The sequence below is a fragment of the Lampris incognitus genome, chromosome 3 (assembly GCF_029633865.1).
Source record: "Lampris incognitus isolate fLamInc1 chromosome 3, fLamInc1.hap2, whole genome shotgun sequence".
NCBI classification, from domain to species: domain Eukaryota; kingdom Metazoa; phylum Chordata; class Actinopteri; order Lampriformes; family Lampridae; genus Lampris; species Lampris incognitus.
Window position 1 is genome coordinate 69,644,335 of NC_079213.1, and position 15,854 is coordinate 69,660,188.

General features: G+C 45.3%; 1 protein-coding gene across 1 annotated transcript in view; it reads left to right on the forward strand.

The window, feature by feature from the left end:
- The first annotated feature begins 2,505 nt into the window (after nucleotides 1–2,505).
- The window catches only part of myo1f (myosin IF), a 33,864-nt gene continuing 20,515 nt past the window's right edge, over nucleotides 2,506–15,854 (forward strand). The window contains exons 1-5 of the mRNA XM_056276204.1: nucleotides 2,506–2,763; nucleotides 5,967–6,095; nucleotides 7,346–7,435; nucleotides 7,650–7,744; nucleotides 12,114–12,201. Coding sequence (XP_056132179.1) covers nucleotides 2,761–2,763; nucleotides 5,967–6,095; nucleotides 7,346–7,435; nucleotides 7,650–7,744; nucleotides 12,114–12,201 — 405 coding nt within the window. The 5' untranslated portion in view covers nucleotides 2,506–2,760. The remainder of the gene's footprint in view (nucleotides 2,764–5,966; nucleotides 6,096–7,345; nucleotides 7,436–7,649; nucleotides 7,745–12,113; nucleotides 12,202–15,854) is intronic.

A 15,854-nucleotide genomic window follows, 5' to 3' on the forward strand; every position in this document is an offset into this window, starting at 1 on the left:
CATCATATTAAGTTTAACAGGGGTTATGTACATTCTCATAAGCCATTTATACTGCAGTAATTTAAGACTTGTATTTATAGTTTGTTTTTGTGCTTTCAAACAGGCCATTTCCCAATCTGCTTTATCAATATTTTCATGTATATCTTTTCTCTAAGCGTTTAGTTTGTCTAATCATTCCTCACAAAATGTAATCAAAAATTTATAAAATCTTGATATATAGTCTCTTTTATCTACATTGTATAAGTGACTTTGGAATATAAATCATAGGACCAGCCAGACGAGTAAAAAAGAATAATAGCGACTTATAGTCTGAAAGTCAGTGAATTTTATAGAGTTTCACCTAATTGGCTACACACATACTCCTCAGGTAAATAGCATTAATAAGAATTTTCAGGATGGCCTAGGACTTTGGCACAGTAGCATACATGTAATTAAATTAGATTAATTATGCTCAAAAAAAGTTCATATTGTTTTCCAACGACAGATATTCATTACAATGGTCTGTATCCTAAACCAGCATTGAGCGAGTACCATTGCTGTAACTTTTCTCCACACAATTGTTCATGTCTTTAATGATAGAAAACTAAAGTTTGATGGTGTTACAGCTAGAATGTCCACTAATGTATTTGTTTACCAAAAAAGGCTGTAGTGGAGCAAAAGGAGGCAATTTTATCTTGATTAAAATAATTCAAGTCATAAAACTGCATCCAAATATTTTATTTTTATAGGCTACACAAAAAAGGATGAAAAGGACAAAGAAATAAGAGGATCCTTAGCATGTTAAATAGTGGTAGAAAACCCCTAGGCTTACAGAAATGGTTTAACCCTAGTGCTCATCAGACAACGGGAACTTATGTCACTCACCCGTTCAAACTGCACACGTGGCCAAATGGCTCAGAATTATGTGAAATTGATGTCCGAGATCACACATTGTTAATGTGTTGTCAGTGTATTGTTAACATGTGAGAAATCAACATTTATTGTGTTGGTAACACGTTGTTAACGTGTTAAATGTCAAGTATTTTTGAACTACTTGGTGATCCATATTTTCTCCACGTGAGGCGTACATTTCTCAGCAAAAATAGTCAAAATGATCTGTTGATAGTCATATTAACATCATACCAGCAAAATTACATAATTGAAACCTTTCACGATAGTTTGTGTCTATATCTGCATATATGTCACAGTCATGAAACAAATTTAAATATTATTTTTTTAAGTATTGTAGCAATTGCATGTTAGGAGGAAGTGGAGGCTACACGTGTCTAAAATGTAAATGAAATGTATTTATTTTTATTTTCCCCCCTTTTTCTCCCTAATTGTACCTGTTCAATTACCCCACTCTTCTGAGCTGTCCCGGTCGCTGCTCCACCTCTTCTGCCAATCTAGGGAGGACTGCAGACTACCACATGCCTCCTCCGTTACATGTGGAGTTTTCACCTGATAGTGAGGAGTTTCCCCAGGGGGATGTAGCGCATGGGAGGATCAAGCTATTCTCCCCAGCCCCCCCCCCCCCCGAACAAGCGCCCCGACCGACCAGAGGGGGGGCTAGTGCAGCAACCAGGACACACACCCACATCCGGCTTCCCACCCGCAGACACGGCCAGTTGTGTCTGTAGGGACACTCGACCAAGTTGGAAGTAACACGGGGATTCGAACAGGCGATCGTTTCTTTTTACCTCTTAAACTCCACTGCTTGATTGCAGGCATCACTGCACTAGTGTTGAATATTGCCCAATCAATATATTGTGGGCCTTGTGTGATGGCCTGGCAGCCTGTCCAGGGTGTCTCCCCACCTGCCGCCAATGACTGCTGGGATAGACTCCAGCATCCCCGCGACCCTGAGAGCAGGATGAGCGGTTTGCATAATGGATGGAAATGAAACACTGAACTATTGATGGCTGTTATACAAGTCAAACTCAATGTAGAAAGATAGGGCTGGCAGTAGCAGCACCGCAGCAGCAATGCTGTCTGTGTGGACACCGCAGCAGTTCAGTAAGGTAGTCTTCACACATAGGTAAGTGGTGTGGACCAGGCCTTACAAAACATCAGTTATTATGGCCATCCAACCAGCAGCTTCTCACAGGATACAGATGAGCTGTGAACTAACCACAACCTGGGTGGAGTTGGATGCTGACAACTGAAACACCATCATTGGGAAACAGATTTGAGATAATCATCACTTAGAGTTGTTTTTTCCACCAACACCGCTTGATGTTTTCAAAATGAATTGGATACGCTTATTATTACATTACCTTGGGTTTACTGACACAGATGCTGTAGTCAAAAACTAGTGAGCTAGGTAATGCTACATTGCTCCTACAAACAAGCAATGCTACTATTGCTTTCATGCATGCACAGCACATGATCTAGTATTCATGTTTAGACTTTGTACTTTAATCACGGCAGAAGAACAGGAATTGTTACTCAGTACATATATTTGTGTACATGCTTGTGGTTGGATTTTCATACGTGTGCGTGTGCGTGTGCATGTGTCATCCTGTGTCAGAGCAGTTCTTCTTTCAGTCTGTGAGTATGAGGAAGTATGCTTGAATGTTATAGTGGCTCTCGGAGCCCTGTGGGTCGTTGCTGTTGGGATTAACACTGCCTGAAGACATCCTCTTCTGTGATGGTGGTACTTTGAGAAGGGACCTTCTGTGGAAATAGCAACATACACACACATACACTCCCTCTGGACAGTGGACACCCGAGGCAAGACTGTGGAAGGAGACGGTTGCTGGCACACACACAACCAAAGCGATGGTAGAGTAACCATATACCTACAATTCCTTGACCCAGCTGTTGGATCTGTGCATACTATTTGACACACTTTGGCTTGTCTGGGTCATCCATCTTCTTGTTGAGATTCCCTCTTTTTGACAGATTCTGAGGTTTTCTCTGATACCCACAACATCACAGACAGATTTGCATTGATCTCTCTCATTTTGATTCCAATAATTGTAATAATAATAATAAAAACAACAATAATAATAATTCCAATTTCAAGCTATGCTGTTTTATTTATTTGATAGCCATGACAGCTCATAATGAAATGCATCAGAGGTCAATGGGTTCTATTTCAACACAGCACATGAGAACTAGTAATGCCTTAATATCACTAATGGAATGACAAATGATGAGATAATATGTATTTAAGGGCCATTATATCAAGGAATTATGTTCCTTCTCAGTACTTGCAGGTCAAGGACAGTAGCTTCCTCTTTATAGGGCCAAGCCCGCTCAGAGAATTTTAACATTTTAAAAAAATAAATTTATTGAATTCTTTGTTGCATACTTGATTTGTAGTCACGTAAAGATAAAAATGTACGTTTGGGTTGATGAAACAAACACAATACTGATTCAGGTCCAGAAAAGAGGGTGAAAATAACTTGTTTACATTAAATCAACGTCGAATTTCTTGTCTTTGCTATAGTTGTTATTCTGCATTGACATTCAAAATTCAACATATATTCAAGTTTAATATCTAATTACCTTATGTCTGTGCAGCATAAATGTTTTAAAATACTTGCATTAGACACAGTTATTTCTGAATTTATGCCTGGTAATATTTAATTTAGCTTATATTCGAGCAGGGAAATGAGAAATAAAAAAGCCCCTATTTTATTCATGCAGTCCTCAGTAATTGCCACTCATTGTAGTTCTATTATGTTTACTTTACTCGTGCATTTCTAGATTATTTCTGCATAGTGAACAGCCCATGAATCAAAGGGTTACCAGTATAACATCCACCAGATGTACATCAGCAGTGTTGAAGGTCAAAGGTAGCAACATGAAGGCATTTGCAGGAAGAGCAACGGTTACGTGGTATGGCTGAGGGTTTCACAAGAGGCTGCTGTGAGGTGTGATAGGGGAAGTGAGCACCAGAAGATGCCTGTCATCTGTCAAAACACTTCCTCAGTCAGACTAGTCCTCAAAACTCTGAAGCACAGAAACTCTAGCACCCCACCACACCCTTTTAAATGTTGTGTTTTTTCCTCCCTCCTGTGAGCAGTGAGACTACGCCAGGGCTAGCCGCCCTCAGTATGCCCTTAGCAACATTATCCTTCTAGTAAGTTATCATTACTGATAAGCCAAAACTCCACTGGACCAGAGCAATGTGTTCTCATCATTGCAGGACTTCCCCTGACAAGATACACATCAGTCTTGAGATGTTGCTCAACAATAGTGCAAGATTGGAGGACAAATTAGCAGAAGTTTATCTAGAGAGAGACTGAATGAAAGAGATTGCGCCATGTGTGAAGGAGACAAAGAAACAAATAGAAACATACAAGGCAGACGCTGTTACTGTGACCTAGTGTTTCACTGTTTTTGAGGTTTGAGGGTCTCACTTTGTCAGGTTTCCTATTCAAAAGTGCAGTGTAGTTTTCTGTGAGACAGCACAGCACTGGCAGTTATTTTTAGCACAAGAATTGAAGATGAATCTTTGAAAAATAAGTGATGTTCTATTGTCAAAATTATTTTTTATTTCACTTTGCTCCTGTTGTGGATCTTTAAGCCAGCCCAATAAATCCAATCTGGTGGTGCACTCTCATATGGAAGAAGATGATGATAAATGTGAAGATCTTCCATCCATCATCCGAACCACTTATCCTGCTCTCAGGGTCGCGGGGATGCTGGAGCCTATCCCAGCAGTCATAGGATGGCAGGCGGGGAGACACCCTGGACATGCCACCAGGCCATCACACAGGGCCAACACACACACACACCTTGGGACAATTTAGTATGGCTGATTCACCTGACCTACATGTCTTTGGACTGTGGGAGGAAACTGGAGCACCCAAAGGAAACCCACGCAGACACAGGGAGAACATGCAAACGCTACACAGAGGACGGCCCAGGACGACCCCCAAGGTTGGACTACCCCGGGGCTCGAACCCAGAAACTTCTTGCTGTGAGACAACCGCGCTAACCACTGCGCCACCGTGCCACTCTATGAAGATCCTAATCCTGTTAATTCTGATCATCTTTTCGCTTCCCTTCAAGCTATACATTGTGTTAAGAAAGGCCGACTGCTTAGACAACAGCCAGGCTCCCACATAAAGTCAAGTCATAAAGCCAAGCTTCACACATCAAAGAGACCAACACGTTTGTGGAAAAGCCAAAAAAAAAAATAGAGGTTTGCCTCAGTCCATGTGAGGTACAAACAACAATGCCTGGAAATGGCTGACTTGTCTTTTAAGATCTGCTCGACTGCCTTTATTGCAGTTCCCTTTGGAATAAAAGTCATGCTGCAACAACTGTCAAATCCAATAAGAAAAATTGAGAACAAAACAATCAGCGCACAATACGGAGAGGGAGTTTGCTTCCGCAATCACCATCACACCATGTTCAGATGTTTCAGGACATGGGAAATAAAGTCAGCGGGTGCGTCACCAAACTGTCTAACTGTCTAAGTTAGGATGTGACTTCGTTTCATCTGTGACTTGTTGCTTGGTAACTGTCACCAGCTTCCTGTAATGGCAACCTCTTTTAACCACATTCTTAATGACACGAGTGTGCACAGATCCTTTTTCGTGTCAAACCACCTCAGTTTGCGTTGGTGATTAATCATTACATCACGTTGATATCTATCTATCTATCTATCTATCTATCTATCTATCTATCTATCTATCTATCTGTCTGTCTGTCTGTCTGTCTGTCTCAGCAGTGGATGTTCACTTAAAAAAACACCATAAAATAAAGCATAGCTACAAAAATACCTTTATCTGTCCATTTATCCATCTGGCCTTCTGTCACTCTGTCAGTACCCCCTGTCTGCCGCTATTGAGTGAGGGTTGTCTTGGTTGAGAGCCATTGATATCAGTTAATGAGATAGTAGCTTTGCCTTTTGTGATGGGTCCCAATGATAATGGCTGTTCCTCCATCATGGAAATAGGTATACATTTCCAGGTCAATGCGGTTCTTTTACCTCCTGTCTGTCACCCCCCCCCCACCCTTTTCTGTAGGCTAAGTACCACTGGCAGAGTCAGAATGTGAAGCAGAGTGGCGTGGACGACATGGTCCTGCTGTCCAAAATCAGTGAGGATGCTATTGTGGAAAACCTCAAGAAGAGATATATGGATGACTACATCTTTGTATCCTACATACTGTGTATTCTACTGTATTCTACTGTATCTCTCTTGACACTTGGCTCAATAGTGGTCAAATTGAGTGATTTATATATATATGGTATGGAAACCTATACAGGCTAATTGAAAACCTGGTGTATTTATCGAAAGTGGCAGTTCACCTATTCCATTTAAACTGAATACAGTGTCAAAATGTAATGTCCATGTGGCTGATGTGTTCAGAGTGGGATAGTACTGCCCTTCATATGCACACACACACACACACACACACAGATTCATCCTGCATACATTCACACATTAATTTCTCTCAGACGGCACGGTGGCACAGTAGTTAGCGCGGTCGCCTCACAGCAAGAAGGTCCTGGGTTCGAGCCCCAGGGTAGTCCAACCTTGGTGGGTCATCCCGGGTTGTCCTCTGTGTGGAGTTTGCATGTTCTCCCTGTGTCTGCGTGGGTTTCCTCCGGGGGCTCCGGTTTCCTCCCACAGTCCAAAGACATGTAAGGTGAATTGGTGGTACTAAATTGTCCCTAGGAATGGATGTGTGTGTGTGTGTGTGTGTGTGTGTGTGTGTGTGTGTGTGTGTGTGTGTGTGTGTGTGTGTGTGTGTGTGTGGGCCCTGTGATGGCCTGGCTGCCTGTCCAGGGTGTCTCCCTGCCTGCCGCCCATTGACTGCTGGAATAGGCTCCAGCATCCCCGCGACCCTGAGAGCAGGATAAGCGGTTAAGACAATAAATGGGTGGATGGATTTCTCTCAGAACGAATAAGAAGTCACAGTATAGAGAATCTAGCCTTCCTCTTGCTTTTTCTTTATGACTCAACAGCTTAGCTTGCGTCTTCTAAGAAAATAGTTCAGCTTTCAGACCTTTATTTTGTATGTGAAAAAGCCCTGTCATCAAAATCTGCAAGTAACTGGTGCACAGTCAAAAACACAACTCACGTCACCTAAAGAAACACTACTTGATGTAACACTGCATTTGCAATGCAACTGTTGTGTTAACTACTATGTTATCTAACATTAATGCCCTCTGAGATGTCATCTTGAATTTGATACATGTCGGACTGTCCATTTCCTTTTGTTATATTCTAAAATGAGAGGTTCAGCAGAAAAGGTACTTGGACAGAGGGCTCCATGCCCATAGGTATCTATTTACATGCAGGTGTCTGATCCATCCAGCCACCTCTGGGCAGAGACCTCTGCATGATTTAGCAATAATACACACAGTTTTTGTGTCATACTCTTTAATTACGGTGCGTAGACCTACATCGGTGCTGTACTGATATCAGTCAACCCATTTAAACAGATGCCCTATTTCACTGACAGGGAAATTGAACTCTACCAAGGGGCCGTGAGTACAATTGTTCATTATTTTTCACTTGGCCTTGAATTTTTTGGTTTTCTTTTTTGCAGCAGTGACTGTGGAGTACTTCATACTGTAGTTGTTTAATTCATTGTGTTTTCTTTCTTCTTCTTCTTCACTCTTTCTTACACACAAAAACATACACACTTAAAACAATCTTTCTCTTTTGCCGTCTTTACCTTTTATACTTCTATCTCTGCAGGCCCAGTATGAAAACCCTCCCCACATCTATGCTCTAACTGACAATATGTACAGGAATATGTTAATTGATGGAGAGAATCAATGCGTTATTATCAGGTGACGATTCATCTTTTAATACATCACCGTTTTTCAGTTTGTCTTGTCATAAATAGATATCTGTGTGGCTGTCTTTTCATGCAAAGCTATGTTGCACTGTGCTATGCTCTGATGTGTTACATTGTTGTTTGTTGTTATCATGTATTTTGTTGTATTCGATGTCTTGTGTTTTACTGAATTGTGTTGTTTTGGTGAGTCGTCAGTTTTATTTGTATAGCCCAATATCACAAACTACAAATTAATTATATTATTTTACAAATTAATTAGATTATGTCCATAGAGTTCGCTACATATTCCCCCCCCAGAATTCACCATAATAGAAAAAGTCAACGTGGAGGGGGGTGGATGGCCCGGCCGCAACAGCTTCGCAGAACAGGTGCAGAGGCCGGGGTGCCCACAGGAAGGGCCTTAGGGACCCTGCGGTGGCGTGGGGGTAGGGTAGGGGGTGGAGGAACCTTAGGGGCCTTGTTGGGGGGAGGGTAGGAGGGCGCCCCCGCCATGGGGGCTGGGCAAGTCCAACAGGTCGGTCCAAGTCCAGGTGAGCTGGTTTGAGGCGTTCCACTGAAATGCGCTCTGGCTTGTTGCCGACTTCCATGACAAAATGCTTGTTCCTGGTCTCCAGGATGTGGAACGGCCTTTCATAGAGAGGCTGCAGGGGTCCACAGTGGGTGTTGTGGTGGATGAGAACATATTCCGCTGACTGCAGACCTGCGGGGATATGAAACTGTGGGAGGCCGTGTTGCGAAGTGGGGACTGGTGCAAAAGTTCTGGCGTTATCCAGTTCAGCGGACGAGGACTGGAGGTCCTCCTTAGGAGCAGTCCTGAGACCCAGCATGACCCACGGGAGCCTGTTGACCCATTTGCTATCCTTGAGGCTGGCCCGAAGAGTGGCCTTCATAGAGCGATGAAACCGCTCGCACAACCCATTGGCCTACGGGTGGTACATGGTGGTCAGATGGGCTGCTGAACCGGGCGACCCAGATGAACGCCCGGGCTACGTCAGTGGACATCGTCGATGACAGTGCAATGGCTTCTGGGCATAGTGTGGTCCTGTTCACCATTGTGAGGAGGTAAGTAAAACCACGGGAGGGGGGCAGGGGGCCCACTAGGTCCATGTTTATGTGGTCGAACATCCTTTCAGGCATCGGGAACTGCGCCAACGGGGCTCTGGTGTGGCGGTGCACTTTAGAGCGCTGACACTCCATGCAGGTGTCAGCCCAGCCTCTTATGTCTTTTTTGAGCCTGTCCCAGATGAACTTGGCCTCCACTAGTCTTTGAGATGGCTTTTTGCCAGGGTAGGAGAGGCCATGGACAGCGATGAAAACAAACTGCCTCCAGCCAGTGGGAATGACGAGCCGGGGCTGACCCATGAAGACGTTGCACAGGAGTGTGGTGCCAGCGTCATCTAAAGCCACGCCCTCTAACTGCAGCCCTGTGGTGACAGCCGTCCTGAAGTCCGGGTCGGCGGCCTGGTCAGCTGCTATGCAGGCATAGTCAAGACCCAAGTGGATGGCCCCCGCAATAGCCCTGGAGAGGTAGTCGGCGACAAGGTTGGTTTTGCCAGAAACATGCTGTACATCCATGGTGAATTCCGAGATGTAGGACAGCTGTTGCTGGTGGACCACGGCTCAGCCACCTTGGCCATGGTGAACGTCAGTGGTTTGTAGGCCACAAACGCCGTGAACTGGCGGGCCTCCAGCAGGGAACGGAAGTGTCGAATGGCGAGGTAGAGAGCGAGGAGCTCCCGATCGAAGGTGCTATACTTCCGTTTGCTAGGGTGTAACTGTCTGCTGAAGAAAGCGAGTGGCTGCCAAGTGCCATTCACCCACTGCTTGTCCACCGCCCCGACTGCGTAGTCCGAAGCCTCTGTAGTAATGGCAAGCGGAGCCTTGGGTGACGGGTGCACCAGCATTGTTGCGACAGACAGAGCGGTCTTAGCGTCCACAAATGCCTTGTCCCTCTCCGCAGACAGGTCCACAGTGTGTTTGGTGGCCTTGCCTTTCAGGGCCTCATACAGGGGTCGCATGAGTTGAGCAGCTCGGGGGATAAAGCGGTGGTAAAAGTTCACCATGCCAAGGAATTCCTGTCAGGACTGGACTGTGGGAGGTCGTTTGAAGTTCACGATGGCATCCACCTTTGAAGGGAGGGGTACCGCCCCGTCTTTGGTGACTCAGTGTCCAAGGAAGTCGATGGTTGTCAGCCCAAACTGGCACTTGGCTGGATTGACGATCAGCCCGTGTTGGCTGAGTTGCTTAAAAAGAGTCTGGAGGTGGGAAAGGCGTTCTACTTTGGAGGTGCTGGAGATGAGGATGTCATCTAGATAGATGAAAACAAAAGGCAGGTCCCGTAGCAACGAATCCATGAGGCACTGGAATGTCTGCACGGCGTTCTTGAGGCCGAATGGCATGCACAGGAACTCGAACAGTCCAAATAGGTGATCACCGCCATTTTGTGGACATCCAGCGGGTGGATGGGCACCTTAAGGTATACACGGACGAGGTCCACTTTGGAAAAGATGACTTTTTCAGCCAGGTGGGCGGAAAAATCCTGGCTGTGTGGGACTGGGTAGCGGTCCGATGTCGTTGTATTGTTGAGTTGGCGGTAATCACCGCACAGGTGCCACCTGCCAGGCTTTGGGATGATGTGGAGGGGTGTAGCCCAGTGGCTGTTGGAGTGGCGAATGATGCCGAGACGCTCCATATTCTCGAACTCCTCCCTGGCGGCGGTGAGCTTGGCCGGGTCGAGGTGCCAAGCCCGAGCATAGATTGGTGGGCCAGTGGTGGCGACGTGGTGTTCCACTCCGTGCTTGGCGGGGTAAGACGAGAAGATGGGCTGCGTGAGGACCGGGAACTCAGCGAGAAGCCGGAGAAAGTCGTCTGCGGTGGAGAGCATGCTAGACAGTCTGATGAAGTCCGTTCTGCTGAGACTACACACATACGGGCAGAAAGTGACAGTGGCGATCAAGCGGCGGGTTTCTTACATCCACCAGCAGCCCATAGGCGTATAGGAAATCCGCGCCGAGGAGGGGGACAGCCACTTTTGCCGTGACAAAGTCCCAACCGAGCTGCTGCCCTCCGAAACACAGCTCCACCCTAGTGCCATAAGTGCGGATGGGACTGCCATTAGCGGCTTCCAGGGTGGGGGGCATATCCACAAGACAGGATGTCTACTCTCGATGCGGGCAGGACCCCCCGCTGCATGCCCATGTTGCACAAGAACCGCCGTCCAGAAATGATGCCAGTTCGGCCGACGCATATGGCCACTACTGAGCGCCGGCCCCGGCGTTTCCCGCCACGCTGAAACTGTGTGGAGATCGGCACCGCTTGGCCTTGGCCCTTGAGTCCAAACTTTGCGTGGTAAAAACACAGGCAGTGGTCCTGCCGCCGTTGAGGAGCTGCTGCTGCGGCGACTATCCTGTCTCCAGGCAGTGGTGAAAATGTTTGGGCAGGAAAAAACGCGGCCGCACAGTGCTGTTGACCAGCCAGGAAAAATGTATCAGCCTCCTTGGCCAGAGCACGAGTCAGTGATGGCGGTGTTGGCTTAAGCAGCCCATACCCGAGAAGGCAGCTGTCGCAGAAACGGTTGGACGAAGAGGAAGTCGAGCCTGTGCTCTCTCAGGAGATCCAGCATCCTGTCCATAAATTCAGGCGGCTTACTGTCACCGAGACCTTGTAGAGAGAAAAGCCGGCTGGCCCGCTCAACAGGTGAGCCTTGATTGTCTCATATTTATCCTGCCGTGGAGGATTTTTGAGGAGGCTCACCACTCTGGCTGCTGTTGAACTGCCGAGAGCCGACACCACATAATGCTTTTTTGTGGCGCCTGCGGTGATTTACTGCAATGCGAACTGCGCTTCTGTCTGGGCGAACCAAGCTGCCTAAAACAGAACCGATTATAGTGAATTATGTCCATAGAGTCTGCTACAATTGTAAGCTTTTTGAACATTTTGAAACTTCGAGAAATGACCAGACAAACAGTCATTTAAGAGACACAAGGTTGATGTGTTGCAATTATATTTTGAGTTTGAAGAAGGAAGAGGCAAGAGGTGGGGAAAACAGAAGAGGTGGGTGCTGCAGAAGTGTTGCAGAATACATGCATCAAGGGGAACTTGCCCCTACCACTGCAATGAATAGCTAGCTATACAGTGACAGAGTTCATTTGATTTAGCTGTGGACAGCCTTTTGGTTGCATCTGAGGTTTTACTTTGACTTGATGTTGCTGTGTGTCCTGAATCTTCCAGGGTAAATACTTTGTGTTGTGTTATGTTGTGTTGGGTTGCGTTGTATTGCATTGCATTGTGTTCGGCTGTATTGTCATTGGATAATGGATGGATGGATGGATTTTATCATACTTTCTTTTACTTTCTAACAGTGGTGAGAGTGGAGCAGGGAAGACGGTGGCTGCAAAGTACATCATGGGTTACATCTCCAAAGTATCTGGGGGAGGATCAAAAGTGCAGGTGAGCTACAGCAGCTTAAAGGAGGATAGGCTCCAGCATCCCGCGACCCCGGTTGGGATAAGCGGCTTGGATTAATGGATGGATGGATAAGTTATTCAGCACCAGCATCTCAAACCAAACCAAAACAAACCCCCCCCCCCTTCTTGTTCTTGGCTATTATTTCGTTCGGCTCGGCTGGAATATTGATTTTTACAGTATAAAGTTATTTTATTAACATTGGTAGTGTATCCAGCTTGGTAAGGAGCTATTTCTTCAATCTTCAAGTTTGCAGAATTCCAATGCGTGAGATTTGTTGATGGACGGATGGACGGACAGACACGCCCGTTGATCAAAACGAAGAATACATAATTATTTATTTGTTTGTTTGTTTGTTTGTTTTATTAACAAAAAACGAAGAATACAATTATTATGTATTTATTTATTTCTATTCTTATTAACATATACTACATAAACGTTTAGACAATAAAAACAGTTCGTACATTCAGAGAAAACTGCATCATAGACAGCACACACACATTACGAGAACAACGCGCAGTACCAGCATATGACCGCAAGGTGTCCGTTGTGCTGCACAACATACAATGCCCAAGTAAATAAGCTATAGCAGCAGAATAATAAAGCTGAGTTACTTACATGATCTCTAATAAGGAGGGCTGCGTGGATGCTGAAGTGGATGCTGTCGCTGTGGTCGAGCTTTTTGCGTTATTATATTCCCAGGTCACCTTCTTAGCCTTTTTTAGAAGTTCTCAATTGGGTGCAAATTTAAAACAGGGGTCCTTGTTCTTGATCTTGACTGTAATCACTGAGCTGAGTGTTCTGTCCATGTCAAGGCTGGCTCTGAAGTCAGTTTTCATTTTACGGACTAGACTGAAAAGTCTCTCCTCATCCGCATTGCTGTGAGGAATCACAAGCAACGAGCGTGCTAATTGTGATAGGTGACCAAATCGATTAATAACGGCTCCTGGCACCTTTACTTGCGATAGAAAAGCCCATACCACATCCATCCGATGGTACACTGTGGTGGTGCTACCATCTTTTATCTCCAGCTTGATCTCTGCTTCGTTCCACGCATGCTGTGGAATTTCCTTGTTTCGCAAACTTTGATAGTCCATAAATTCCTCCCACAGCTTGTCACCGGTGCTGTCATCCCACTGTAAATGCATCTTGAATTTGTGTGCGATGAGCTGCACACTCTCAAAACCATGGCAGTCCTGGTGATCAAAGTCAATGAATTGAGCATGTGACAACAGCTCATCGCCTAGTGGAAAGTCTGTCTTGAGATATTCCACGGTTGCCACGTAGAAAGAGATCACGGCACTGTAGAACTTACTGACATCTGTGTCACCGACGTCACCATTTTCAATCAGATTTCGCAGCTTGCACTGAGTTGTAAAGCCAATGAATATCTGCTTGTTTGGCTTGCCCTTACTGCAGTCGATGTGCATTACATTGCTATGTTTCTGTAATTCTCCAGGATCAGTAAATTTCTGCATCAATTTTTTTTTTGGAGCATATTTTCCATCTGACTATGCATGACATGAATGCAGCGGTCCTCGCGTTGAAAAAACAAGTTCAATTCAGTGAATGACGGCAATACAGCTTGGTAAAAGAGTAGATACACTTCAGACGTATGATTTTGGAAATTGTTACATAGTCTCTTGAATCGTGGGTTTTGCACTGGGCCATTCGTAGAGGCAAATTAACTTTTCAGGGCAGGCAGCTGCTTCAGGGCTCTTTCAATCGCAGTATGCAAATTCAGCCAGCGACTTGAGCTGTGTTTGAGAATGGCTCTGTATTCAGCATCACAAAATTTGCAGTAGCTAGCTAACTCGTTCTCCCTCTTACTTGACTTGTCAAAGTAATAGAGCAGGTCAATAGCTAAATCTTCAACATCAAACGCTATGCACTTAGTAAACCCACTACCCCCTTTATTGGCTGCATTATGAATGATATGACAAGGGCATCTTACTACATAGATGTCTGGATTTTCCCACAGAAGCCTGGTTTTCACTGAATTTCGGCACCCCATGTTGACCTATATAGCGCCTGACACTGGGCTGGATCCGCCCACAGTCCAGCAAATCCGCATTGGAATGACATCCGCCCATAGACCGCCTCTGCACCGATTCCGGCAGATCATTATAGCAATCACATCCGCTCCTAGACCATCCCGCGCGTACCGCGGTACAGATCCGTAAGCCGGATCCGCACCGGTATTGGCCTGTTGTGCAAAAATACTGTTTTGCGGCTCCGCGCCAGTTGCTGTGATAAATCCGGCCCGGATCTGGCCCAGTTTCATTTTGCTGTTGTCCATTACAAAAGAAATGCAATTACTCCAGGGGATGCCATGTTCTGTCATTACATTGTTGACATTGGAGTCAAGTGTCTCAGCATCTCCAGCATTTGTAGAGCACATGTTCAAAACCTCGTGAGACTCGAGTGTGGCGCTTTATGTCAAAGAGCCGTACAGTCACTGGGTTCATTTTTTTGAGACCAGAGTCGTTGCTCCTATCCATGCCCATTGAATATGGACCTTCTTTCATTGATGCAAGAGTAGGTGCAAGGAAATGCAGTGCTAGTGCATCATTAATTATACAGGATGTCTTTGTCGCAGCGAAGGCATAAACTTTAGCGAGTTCACTGTCTAGAAAGGCAACTCTGACTAAAGGCCCGATGTGGTTTGCTGTGGTGATTGGTAAATCTCTGTTCTATGAGAAAGGTAGAAAATAAAAGCTCGGCCTTGGTAATCTTCTCTTGCGATAGTGAAGCATTTGGTAAAAAGAAGGTGCAAGAAGCCATACCCACCATGGCTTGTTTCGTCTCTCTGTGCTCTTCAACATCAACATATGTTGATATTGAGGAGCACAGACGGACAGTTGATGGACAGATGTTCAACATCTGTCCGTCATTGGTGAGCACAGCTTAGAGATCTTTTGCAAATGTCACAGAAAATTTTGTAGACGTCCAGTTTGTCTCGATGAATGCATCCATATTCAGGAGATGACTTTATCCATTCACTGTTGAATTTGGTTTTATATATGTGCGCACAGCTTAACTTTCGTTTCGACATTTTTGCTAGCTGTCGCAAACATCAAGTGGCACAAGCTGTAAGTCCGCCGTTGAGGAGCAAGATCGAGGAACGCATCTGATTGGCTAAAGTAACACACAACCAATTAGATTTTACCTTGTTCGTGTATTTCTGACACTAACAAATCAAATCAAACCAAGTAATAAACTAAAGTATAGGCTATTTCGTTAACATATTTATAGAGCTTTTTCCCTTGCTATGTGTGCAGCTAACGAGTTCTGGGTGGAATGTGTGAGTCTCATGTGACTTGAGAGCTATGATAACATAATTATTAGCTTGCCAGCTATCCTACGAGCGCTAGCTACCGCACATGCACTAACATGCACGTGCAGCCCGAAAACAAAGAACAGACGCCATTACTCCACTATCTCTTTACATGGCAAGTAGTTGTTTGCTGCCGTATTAGTGTTCGAAATCTCGTATGTAGCACCTTTAACTGGCTTTCACTGCAGATAGTTAGCTGGTCTGTGATCTGTCCTGCAATGACTTTCTACACTCTGAAACCCCCCCCCCACTCTCTCTCTCTCTCTCTCTCTCTCTCTCTCTCTCTCTCTCTCTCTCTCTC